Genomic DNA, 13,380 nt, shown 5'->3' with positions numbered 1-13,380 from the left:
TAGTTCTGCACATCTGTTCGACGTCCCTTCTTGAAAACGGGGATGACCTGTGCCCTTTTCCAATCCTTTGGAACGCTACGCTCTTCTAGAGACCTACGGTACAACGCTGCAAGAAGGGGGGCAAGTTCCTTCGCGAACTCTGTGTAAAATTGAACTGGTATCCCATCAGGTCCAGAGGCCTTTCCTCTTTTGAGCGATTTTAATTGTTTCTCTATCCCTCTGTCGTCTATTTCGATATCTACCATTTTGTCATCTGTGCGACAATCTAGAGAAGGAACTACAGTGCAATCTTCCTCTGTGAAACAACTTTGGAAAAAGACATTTAGTATTTCGGCCTTTAGTCTGTCACCCTCTGTTTCAGTACCATTTTGGTCACAGAGTGTCTGGACATTTTGTTTTGATCCACCTACCGCTTTGACATAAGACCAAAATTTCTTAGGATTTTCTGCCAAGTCAGTACATAGAACTTTACTTTCGAATTCATTGAACGCCTCTCGCATAGCCCTCCTCACACTACATTTCGCTTCGCGTAATTTTTGTTTGTCTGCAAGGCTTTGGCTATGTTTATGTTTGCTGTGAAGTTCCCTTTGCTTCCGCAGCAGTTTTCTAACTCGGTTGTTGTACCACGGTGGCGCTTTTCCATCTCTTACGATCTTGCTTGGCACATATTCATCTAACGCATTATGTTCGACGGTTTTGAACTTTGTCCACTAATCCTCAACACTATCTGTACTTGAGACAAAACTTTTGTGTTGAGCCAACAGGTACTCTGAAATCTGCCTTTTGTCACTTTTTCTAAACAGAAAAATCTTCCTACCCTTTTTAATATTCCTATTTACGGCTGAAATCATCGATGCCGTAACCGCTTTATGATCGCTGATTCCCTGTTCTGCGTTAACTTTTTCAAATAGTTCGGGTCTGTTTGTCACCAGAAGGTCAAATATGTTATCGCCACGAGTCGGTTCTCTGTTTAACTGCTCAAGGTAGTTTTCAGATAAAGCACTTAAAAAAATTTCGCTGGATTCTTTGTCCCTGCCACCCGTTATGAACGTCTGAGTCTCCCAGTCTATATCCGGCAAATTAAAATCTCCACCCAGAACTATAACATGGTGGGGAAATCTACTCGAAATATTTTCCAAATTATCCTTCAGGTGCTCAGCCACAACAGCTGCTGAGCCAGGGGGCCTATAGAGACATCCAATTACCATGTCTGAGCCTGCTTTAACCGTGGCCTTCACCCAAATCATTTCACATTTCGGATCTCCGTCAATTTCCTTCGATACTATTTCACTTCTTATCGCTATAAACACGCCTCCCCCTTCACTGTCCAGCCTGTCTCTGCGGTATACATTCCAATCTGAGTTTAGGATTTCATTACTGTTTACGTCTGGTTTCAGCCAACTTTCTGTCCCTAGTACTATATGGGCGTTGTGACCGTTTATTAATGAGAGCAGTTCTGGGACCTTTCTGTAGACGCTCCTGCAGTTTACTATTAGCACATTAATATTGTTACTCCCTGTTGCATTTTGCCTACTCCTACCTTGCCGCGTCTCAGGAGGCGTCTTGTTGGGCCTAGGGAGGGGATTCTCTAACCTAAAAAACCCCCATGTGCACTCCACACGTACTCCGCTACCCTTGTAGCCGCTTCCGGCGTGTAGTGCACGCCTGACCTATTCAGGGGGACCCTACATTTCTCCACCCGATAGCGGAGATCGAGAAATTTGCACCCCAGATCTCCGCAGAATCGTCTGAGCCTCTGGTTTAAGCCTTCCACTCGGCTCCAAACCAGAGGACCGCGATCGGTTCTGGGAACGATACTACAAATAGTTAGCTCTGATTTCACCCCACGAGCGAGGCTTTCCGCCTTCACCAATTCCGCCAACCGCCTGTACGAACTGAGGATGACCTCTGAACCCAGACGGCAGGAGTCATTGGTGCCGACATGAGCAACAATTTGCAGTCGGGTGCACCCAGTGCTCTCTATCGCCGCCGGTAGGGCCTCCTCCACATCTCGGATGAGACCCCCTGGCAAGCAGACAGAGTGAACACTGGCCTTCTACCCCGACCTTCCCGCTATTTCCCTAAGGGGCTCCATCACCAGCCTAACGTTGGAGCTCCCAATAACTAATAAACCCCTCCCCCCGTGTGCCTGCTCGGACCTTGCTGAAGGAGCAGCCACATGTCCACTCACAGGCAGAGCGGGCGATGCCACACGGCCAGCCTCCACATTGACCCTCCGCCTCGTGCGCCGCGAACGCCACTGAACCCGCCACTCCCCTTGGGGAGAGGGTGGCCCAACTGCGCCCAGTACCCGCGAAGATGTCTCGACAGCAGGGACAGTGGGTGAAGCATGTAACACCTGGGGTGTACCTTGCGACGCACCAGACTCCCCACTGCCGCTACACTCCGAGGCAGCAGCCTGAAGACGGCTGACCGTGACCACCAACATGCTCAGCTGTTCGCGAACAGTGGCCAGCTCCTCCTGCGTCCGTACACAGCAGTCACACATCCTATCCATCCAAAGGAATCAATTTACTGAAGAGAGTTAATCAACCTTTAACTAGACTGCTAATTCACTAAAGGCGACTGTTTATTCACTAAACTGTGGTTGCTAGCCACTTCTTGTAGAAAACAATGAAAATAGCACTACCTGTCTCTGGACTGTATTGAAAACAAACACTAGCACTACTGGCACTATGGTTGACTAAAGGGACTCTCTCTGACTGTATTCAAAACAAACACGAAATCTATGGAACTATTAATAGCACTCGACAATTAAAGCTTCCTAAAAGCAAATACACACGGAAGAAGAAGAGACAAGTAAGAAAAATACAGTTAATACTTAAATATAGGTAGCTCGCTGCACAACAGACGTGAAGCAGACGGCAGTTACGACGACACATGTGTGAGTGCCTATTGTTTATGCTGCTAAGAGTGCACATTATGCATGCAAATTAGATTGTATATTTATTGTCTGAAAACTAGGTTAAGTTCCATTGTTGCTGACCAAACCAAAAAAGATCGTATTTAGCTTAATGTTATGTGCCACAGGTCAACTGTAAATCGTATATGTCAACTGTAGTAAATGTGCATCAATTGTAAACTGCATTCCAAAAAAAAAAAAAAAAATTCCACTTGTAAACTGTGCTGCGATTATTCAAAGCTGTTGAAAGAGGTGTAGTCTGAAAATATCTGTAAGTGTGTCCACCTGTGAGACATATTTTGTACATATTCCTTTCTTTCTATACACTGTTAAACAATTTTTTAAATATTGTACTACAGTTTTATTGTGGGTTCTTTCTATGTACATGAACTAGCCCAACTCGTGGGATGTATCTGAAATGTAAAATGTATGAAATGGACCAAAATGTGGGACATATATTTTTGTAAAACATACCACATCATTGTTGTAACTATGTTAAAGAAAAAACAGAGGCATCAGAATGCACTCATCGAAGAGATGCACTTACAATTGATTAACAGTGTCCAGTTTGTTACTGAATAAAGTAGGCAGACACATCCATGCTGCATGCACTTTTCCTGTAAGAAAAGATATATTTGCACAGTTCTCAGTGCAGCCAAGTTGGGAGGCAGCCGGAAGACGGTCCAATCTGGGCTGGGATGGCACACCACAAAACAGTAGAGGAAGCTCTGCCTGGTCGGCAGCGGGAGACTTTACAATGGCTGGTTGCACCGACAGGCGGCATTCACATTTAAGAATATGTCACTGTGGAGGACTTGGCACATGGGCGATCATGACAGTGAAAGGTAACACTCCTTGGTGCAGTATTTGTTTAAATAAAGATGCAAGTGTTTTTATCAAATTCCTACCATAATATTAGGCCATGTCAGCTCCACACTTAGGTGACACAAATGAACTGGGGGAAATTGTTTACACTGTGACGTTAGAGCAGTGGGGAAAATTATTTAGAAGATGCATTTGTTCACATTCTATCCTAAACAAAGGCTAATTGGAATGGAGTAAAATTTTGTATACATACTTATGAAATCTGGCAACCATGCAGGCTGGGACAGTGTCCATCAAGTCTGCCGTCTTGGACCTGACATGAAAGGGCTGCCAATGAGACCTGACAATTGTGCAGGCAGGGTCAGTACCGACCAAGTTGGCCACAGGGCTGTCATGTTGGGTTTTGAACTATAGGGTAACTCTCCATCTTGAACTCCTTTAATTTTCCAATTTTCACTTTGGACAACTCTTCTACTGCCAATGAGTGGAGGAAAATCCTGGCTATCTTGAATTTCCTCCTTTTTTTTAGTTTCCCACTATTTCATAATAGGGCAACTGGCGTATATCAGGGGGGAGGATGAGGGAGAGGGACAAAATCTGAAAACAACACATGATGTCATAGGGGACGAGAATTCTGGCATAATTTTTAACATTTTTTTTTAAGAATATACAGCAAGCAGTTGCAGGTTAACTTTATCGTTTACCTAGGTTTCAACGTTAGTAATAATTTCTTCTTCAGAACCTGCAAAAAGTTAATATTAGAATGTGCTAGTAAATTATATTAGATATGGTCATCCTACAGGATGCAACATGTTGTACGTACATAAAATATTATTTAAATGTTTGCCTAAAACAAGCCATGTCCTAAGTCAACTTTATCAAACTTGATGCATAACCATAAGGTTTTGTCACTTCTATTAAACAAGCTGTAGCAAATTCACTTTAAGCCCGTTGTATGGGCCTCGTCATGTGACTAGAGACTGCGGACCGCGAGTGCTTCACGGTCTGCCTCACAGAGGGCGGCGCGCATGTGTGAGATGTATGGAATCAGACTCTTATTACGCATGCGTCAGATAACATTTTTGCTATGAATTAATTTTATACTTTACTATTGTAAGTTAACTACAGTATCCAGCATGACTACGTTTTACATTCTACTACATAGCCTGACATAAACTGACCAACAAATCTCGTATGAACTTCTGTAGGAAAGGTTCTATTATTACAGAATTTGTAATGGTCACATGCATTATGAACTATTGTAGACCTAATATAGGCTGGAAGCCTTCGAAGTATGCCCTATTTTTAGATACAGTTGATCGTTCAGTAAATTGCCTCTATCTGTAATTAGGTGTGCATACATTTGTAGTTTCTCAAGCGTGTCGAGTCTATAGCCCTTAACTTCATGATGTAGTAGCTATATGTCATGTAAATGTTTAGGTGTATGAGCCATTTGCACCGGATGTTCTGCAAAGGCTGACCCCCGTTTTCCTATGCCCTTTATTGGAAGATGTTCTTTAAACCTTATTGCTATAGCTCTGCCTGTTTGACCTCTATAATAACATGGGCAATTATCACACATAATCTTATATATGCCTGATTTCGTTGACTCTTTACAGTCTTTCTCAAGGGTATGAATCAAATTTAGCTTTAAACTATTACTCTTCGAGAAGGAAGTTTTAAAACCTGAATTTTTCAACAGGCGCCCTATCTTGTAGGAGACATTACCTATATAAGGAACCGATAACCGTTTCTCGGCCTGATCTTGGGTTTGAGTATTTGTGTTTACTAAAGTCGTCGTCCTTTTTCGCGTTTTCTTATGATATAATTGCCTCACTATCTTTGGATCATAGCCATTGTTCTATGCAATACTCTCGAGAATTTGTAATTCTTTTTCGAGGTTGACATCTGACAACAGGATAGAAATCGCCCGATGGATACTAGAATAGAAAAACGCCATTTTATGCGCTTGCGGGTGTGTTGAATCGCCGGGATGCTGTTGTCTGAGTAAGTTCACGAAAGATATGTGCAATGTTAAAAACAGTAACGAAAAACTAAGAAATAATGAAGCCCTAATAACTAAGGCCGATAAGGGGAACACGATTATCGTTTCTACAAAAAAAGAATATATTCAGAAAACGGAAATGTTCTTTGAAGAGAATGCCATCGTACCATTAGAGGTAGACCCAATGCCCGCCGTATAGAGGGATATTAGAGTGAGTCTTAGCAATACTAAGAAGTTGATCAGAGAATTTAGAAAAAAGGCATTGATAAAAATGAACCCCAAGCCCCCGACGTTAAGGAGTCAATTTAAGCTCCACAAAATTTCCCATCCAATCTGCCCTATTGTGGATAGCACCGATAGTGCTTATCATAAATTAGCGAGACACTTACATTATAAAATTAAAGAATATTTCGTGTTTCAAAATAATTTTTCGATTAAAAATTCAGTGGACCTAGCCAACAGACTTAAAACTGTAACATGTTCCGAAAACACCAAATTGGTGTCATTTGACATCATTAGCTTGTACACAAACGTACCAGTGGATCAGACCTTGAACATTATAGAACAAAACTTAAGGTACCACAAAAAATTATCCACCATAGAAATTGATGAGCTAATGTTACATTCAATAAAAAATTATATTCACACCCATGTGGCCTAGCTATGGGGTGTCCACTTGCATGTATCACGTCTGAAATTTTTATAAATTCTCTGGAATTGGTTTTTTTCCGAAATTACCCGGAATTAGTGAACATCATCTTTTATGTGAGATACGTGGATGACATTTTTCTACTGGTTAATAACTCTCCAGAAGGAACAAAGCAAATTTTCGCAACATTTAACAGTCTACATGAAAAAATAAAATTCACACAAGAATGGGAATCAGTTGATAGATCACTAAACTATCTTGACTTAATGTTGGCTATTAAAGATGCTAAACATCTTCTGAAAGGCAACTTATTCAGACATCAGCATCCCGACCGATTCAACACACCCCCAAGTGCATAAAATGGCGTTTTCTATTCTAGTATCCATCGGGCAATTTCTATCCTGTTGTCAGATGTCAACCTCGAAAAAGAATTACAAATTCTCGAGAGTATTGCACAGAATAATGGCTATGATCCAAAGATAGTGAGGCAATTATATCATAAGAAAACGCGAAAAAGGACAACGAATTTAGTAAACGCAAATATTCAAACCCAAGATCAGACCAAGAAATGGTTATCGGTTCCTTATATAGCTAATGTCTCCTACAAGATAAGGCGCCTGTTGAAAAATTCAGGTTTTAAAACTTCCTTCTCGGCGAGTAATAGTTTAAAGCGAAATTTGGTTCATACGCTTGAGAAAGACAGTAATAAGGAACTACAAATTTATACACACCTAATTACAGATAGAGGCAATTTACTGAACGATCAACTGTATCTAAAAAATAGGGCATACCTCGAAGGCTTCCGGCCTATATTAGGTTTATAGTAGTTCATAATGCATGGGACCATTACAAATTCTGTAATAATAGAACCTTTCCTACAGAAGTTCATACGAGATTTGTTGGTCAGTTTATGAGGCTATGTAGTAGAATGTAAAACGTAGTCATGCTGGATACTGTAGTTAACTTACAATAGTAAAGTATAAAATTAATTCATAGCAAAAATGTTATCTGACGCATGCGTAATAAGAGTCTGATTCCATACATCTCACACATGCGCGCCGCCCTCTGTGAGGCAGACCGTGAAGCACTCGTGGTCCGCAGTCTCTAGTCACATGACGAGGCCCATACAATGGGCTTAAAGTGAATTTGCTACAGCTTGTTTAATAGAAGTGACAAAACCTTATGGTTATGCATCAAGTTTGATAAAGTTGACTTAGGACATGGCTTGTTTTAGGCAAACATTTAAATAATATTTTATGTAAGTACTACACATTGCATCCTGTAGGATGACCATATCTAATACAATTTACTAGCACATTATAATATTAACTATTTGCAGGTTCTGAAGAAGACGTTATTTCTAATGTTGAAACCTAGGTAAACGATAAAGTTAACCTGCAACTGTAGGCTGTATATTCTTATATAGAATTCTGGCAACAACGTATTCTGGGCTAAAAATGACACATCACTTCTGCTAACCTTCACAGATATTAGACACAAAAAAGCAGCTAGACACACAAAGTGGAATAGTTGTATAACTGCAAATGGTAAGTCAAGAACCAATTTCACTAATGCCTTCACTTGTATTTCACTAACTTAATATTTTAAAGCATCAGCCTGTTTAATTGAAAACTCAGCTGCAGTCGTCATTAACTGCTTAAAACGTTGGCATAGAGGGATCGAGGGTGCGTATGATACTTAAGTACTATTTGTCATGATGAATACCACTTTTTTTCCATTCTGTGACGAGTTTTACCAATATCGGTCAGCTAAAAGATTGTGGCCAAGAAGTTTGCTACAAACCTGTTTTTGTGGTCCAACAGAAGGCATGGTTCCTTTGCAGCCAAACGGGAAACGACATGCAGGAATGTTTCCAGCAGTGCCAGGAGGGAATGCAACTATGAATCAAAACGTGTGCTACTTTAAAGGCGACTATCAGCAATTAGATATAATTGGTAAATACATGGACATCAGTATCATTTATTTTTTGTAGACCTCGAAGTTGACTTTTTAGGAGCAGTACAAGAACCGATCTGTAGTAAACTGCTTATCTTCTGCTACTGAATTCATTGATTTTGACTAAACTTCTCAAGTGTAACAGTTAAGTTCAAGGTCAAAAAACCATTGACTAAAAACACCACGTAACAAATAGTTCTTATCAATGTGAGCGCTTTTGCCCCTTTCGAATCGTGGTAGAACATAGGTCTAACCTTTTGGGCCAAGTGTTGGCAATGTCCCCACTGTATCATGAGGTAGACATTAAATAGTGACTCATACCTTCAGTGTATTTTGGTGTAGTAGTGTTGCTTAATTAAGATAGTTAATTTATCAAATACATTAAAGGAAAGGAAAATGGTAGGGTAACTCTTTTCTTTAGCTCATTTTCAGTAATATTTTAGGCTGTTTTCCATTTTGATAGAACTACAAACAAATAAGGTTTCAGATTCTCCTACTATGTAAGTGCATACAAATTATTCCAGAGGCTTATTTGTGTCAAGGTTGCTTCATTAACTGATCGAACCCTTTCACACTCATTCGTTACTTGTGGTACATTATTTGCTGAGGTCAACAAAAAATACAAATGCAGTTGTTCAGTTTTACTTCAGTGCTGTTTTGTTTATGCTGTTTGTCAAGACACTCAACATTGTGTTTATCAGTGCCCTACAATCGCCACATGCGATGAATAGGGTTAAAATATGTAAATTACAGACATGTTAAAAGTTACATAATATCACATTCACCCTGTCACACTTTTCTCACAGTCGATGCGGCAAATGCTCGGTTCGTTTAAAATAGTGAGCGCTGGAAGAGCAAATTTTTCGCGAAGTTCCATTGAAAAAAAACATTAACTTGCAAAATTTATTGGCTACAGTTGTGTGTACTTAAAGAAAGCATCTTACAGGCAGTAGTTGGAGAGCCTGGCTTAAAGGGTTGTAAATGTAGAGACAGCATGTTTTAGCCAGCACCACTCTCTGACATGTCTAGTTCTTACTAAGTAATGCATCATGGGATTGTAATCATTATGATGTGATAGCTTACACTAAATTGTTGGTCTCAAACTAGAGTGGTCCTTGTGAACAAAAGTAACATGCTCTTAAGTATTATCTAATAATCAAAATAAGTATTATTTTAACATCTGTTTTAAAATTCGAGGCATGTACTTGCCGAGGAAATACCCCATTGACTACTTAATCCAGAATATTGTAGTAATTGTTAGGCTCCATAGTGCAATATCTGAAATTAATCACAAATGCTGCGTAGAAGAATGTAGCTGAATGATTATCTATGATTTTACTTTCTAACTGTAGGTGTCAGTTTCGCTTAGGTTATAACAAAGTATAATGTTATGATTGCCCTTAAAACGAACTAATATTACTATTAGACCATTTTTGCTTCATATAATCAAGTAGGATACCCAGTCATGCTTGTATTACACACATACTGTTCTGTGGCTGACACTTGTTTCATTTTTCTTTATTTACTAATTTCCTCCTAGAGCATTTCCAACAACTAATATATATTTGGCTTGTTCTTCGCAATCGGTTACTAAAACTGAAATGCAAGATAAAAAACGAGTTTCTGAGTATCAGATGTAGCTAATTCATAGAAATATCACCATGATTCGTATTTATGTAATGCACTCGAATACATTTGGATTCAAGTTTGGACTTGTACCGCCATGTTCATCAAAGTTAGGATGGAGACATCAGTTTGGAAACACATTTGTTAAGAAAAAGTTGTCTTATTTTCTTCAGCTATTATTCTACTAACAACTCTGCCCTAACTTAATGTTTGTTCCATATCTGTCATAGTTACCATGTTTTTCACTTACAGATGATGCACATTTCTCAATTTTATGTTTGGAATTTCTATTTCTGTGGCGAATTAATAAATTAAGTAAGGAAGCTCTCGACTTATGCTGCTAAACTGGAGAGACGAGCTGGATCCAGGCGGAACCTGCCCATTGTATTGTTCATTGTTCTGTGCTTTCGTTTTTTAATGGTTTAAGCTGGAATTTCCACAACATAAATGAATCAGGCATTTGCCTGTACACTTTGTCAAAACTGCCTAAAAACCGCAGCAAGGTGGTCAATGTGTCAGACCATCAGTCACTAACCCTCAATGTACAAGGTGACTTTTCAGCAACACATACCATGAGGTGTGGTCTCTGGGACCCCTATGTTTAAGCTGAGGTTTAATTCATAAATAATTCGGAAATTTTAATGTTAAGTTGCATAAATTTGTTTTTACAATGATTGTTTAAATACGCTATGCTGGTTTTATTGTACTAAATAGAGCCTACATTATTTTTCATACAAAATGACGTATTTTTTGCAGTTTTTCAATAGCATACACAAACGAACTGCTAGAGAACTGAATTTTACATTCTGAAAAATTGTAGTACCTCTTTAGCAACCAAAATTTTTGCATAAACCTAAATTCCACATGTTGAGAAGTGCAAAAAGAATGTCTGTAAAATTGGCATTCAGTATTGGGATCTACGTTTTTCTTCACCACCAGTCAAAGAACATTTCATTTTAACTAACATGTTTAAAATTACACTGGAGACACAGAAAGGTTCCCAGGGTCTAGTGCAGCAGGGGATACAACCCGTCGGCTTTGAACAATGACGTCATTCCTTAGTCATAGATCGTAATGTCTTCACTTCGAGGCATAGATAATAAAGCAGTTCTGTGTTCTAATAAGCACTATCATTAAAATAATTGGATCGCTTGACATTGGGTGCATCATTTTACTGATTGCTTAATGAAGTAGGATCAGTTTATTCTATCTCGTGAGATTTTTTTTTTTAAAAAGCCAAAAAATCTTATTACGTACTGAAGGGAGCTAGAACACTAAGAAGAATCGCTTCTCGGCTTTTGACAAGATATTGCGTAATAAAGTAGGATCAGTTTATTCTATCTCGTGAGTTTTTTTTTTTAAGCCAAAAAACACTTATTAGGTACTGAAGGGAGCTGCTTAATAAAGTAGGATCAGTTTATTCTATCTCGTGAGTTTTTTTTAAGTCAAAAAATCGCTTCTTTACTGATTGCTTAATGAAGTAGGATCAGTTTATTCTATCTCGTGAGATTTTTTTTTTAAAAAAGTCATAAAGCTCTTATTACGTACTGAAGGGAGCTAGAACACTAAGAAGAATCGCTTCTCGGCTTTTGACAAGATATTGCTTAATAAAGTAGGATCAGTTTATTCTATCTCGTGAGATTTTTTTTTTTAAAGCCAAAAAACACTTATTAGGTACTGAAGGGAGCTGCTTAATAAAGTAGGATCAGTTTATTCTATCTCGTGAGATTTTTTTTCTTTTAAAAGTCAAAAAACACTTATTACGTACTGAAGGGAGCTACAACATTAAGAACAATCGCTTCTCGGCTTTTGACAAGATATTGCTTAATAAAGTAGGATCAGTTTATTCTATCTCGAGAGATTTTTTTTTAAAAAAGTCAAAAAACACTTATTCTTTTGACAAGATCAATATTTATCTCTCTCGCATTCCTTTGTTTCTCAACATTCTCCTCAGCTCTTTCATCTCTGTAATACATGCTCTCTGGCGACTTGTGACGTCATTGTTCAAAGCCGACGGGTTGTATCCCCTGCTGCACTAGTCCCGGTTCCCACCACCACTGTCCTGAAGTTCTTCCTCTGAATGATCCTCTCTTTCATTAGCAGAATTGCTGGCTATTGTAAAATCGTCGTCTTTTTCGTCTATTTTTCAATCCATGTCACTGACATCTTCCTCCATGCAGCGACTAAACGTTTTATCAAATTTAGGATCGTTAAAACTGACACATTCCGGCGAACACATTTTTCACTATACTGAAGAAAACAGATACGTGTTATAGTTGATGAGGCTACGTCTAGCAGACCTCCAACACATGTCAGCAACACGTGTCAACAACAAGCAAAGAAGGCGATAATGCAACCGACAATAAAACATTCTAGGGTTGGCGATTTAAGGAGGGTAGGAGGGATATAGAAGCATTTCACTAGAATTAACTTTGGAGAGAAAGATTGAAAATTCTCGTCCGATGTAAGAAACTCCACATCGTGAGGCAAGGGTTAATAAGATGGGCAGGTTCCGCCTGGTTGCAGCTCCTCTCCCCACTTTGGTTGGCAGCGTAATCCGAGAACTTCCTCACTTAATTTATTCATTTACTTTTTCACTAATGAAGATCAAAACGGAATCTGGTTTTGCCGATAATAGTAACGCTAAATAAACTACTGAAATTTGCAAGAGATGGCCATGAAGCAGTACCTGGGTGCCCCATATGAGTAGAGGTTTCGCGCCCACGCAGCAGAATATACTCAGGAGTTTACTCTTTGAATTTCTGAACATTACCGGTACTGCAGACAACACAACGAAAGCGAAAACATACAACACCGCGAAGAAAAACCGAGTCACTACGACTGAAAACAAATCTGAGAAAATAATAACAGCCGTCACAGAATACCTATAAAAACGGCCGAATATCACAGATTAACACATATAGTCGCGACACTCCTGTGTACTTTTTTAAACAGCGCAACGGTAGGATGCCAAGTATTCTGTAGCCTAAAGTCTTGAATAGGACATCTGAGGAAAGCGAATAGTATCTTTTCTATTGATTTGAACCACGGTTTGTATGCAGCTCAATAAATTGTAGCAATAACAGAAAGAAGACACCAAATTTGTCGTTCTATAAGGACCATAAGGGGTATTAAACAGCATATTACAGGACTATTTAGTTGCGATTTTCTTTTAACTTACAAACATTTACTGAAGAATATCGTTTCTTTTTAAGAACAAGAAATAGATACTAAACAGCAGAAGACATGCTGAACTGCAAAAAAAAAAAAAAAAAAAAATCGGTTTATGAATGCGTCAAATACGAACCTGGTGTGGATTCCTGTGTCCACATTACTGTGTCAACTGATGGATGGGATACAACCCGTTGGTTTTGACCAATGACGTCATAGTTTACT

At 39.1% G+C, this 13,380-nt stretch overlaps 1 protein-coding gene across 1 annotated transcript in view; it reads right to left on the bottom strand.

Annotated features, from left to right (window-relative positions):
- The window catches only part of LOC126154098 (cilia- and flagella-associated protein 20-like), a 39,870-nt gene extending 27,116 nt beyond the window's left edge, over positions 1-12,754 (bottom strand). The window contains exon 1 of the mRNA XM_049916114.1: positions 12,674-12,754. Coding sequence (XP_049772071.1) covers positions 12,674-12,754 — 81 coding nt within the window. The remainder of the gene's footprint in view (positions 1-12,673) is intronic.
- Positions 12,755-13,380: the final 626 nt, after the last annotated feature.

Source organism: Schistocerca cancellata, chromosome 2 (genome assembly GCF_023864275.1).
Source record: "Schistocerca cancellata isolate TAMUIC-IGC-003103 chromosome 2, iqSchCanc2.1, whole genome shotgun sequence".
NCBI lineage: Eukaryota > Metazoa > Arthropoda > Insecta > Orthoptera > Acrididae > Schistocerca > Schistocerca cancellata.
This window is presented reverse-complemented; position numbering and strand designations above follow the sequence as displayed.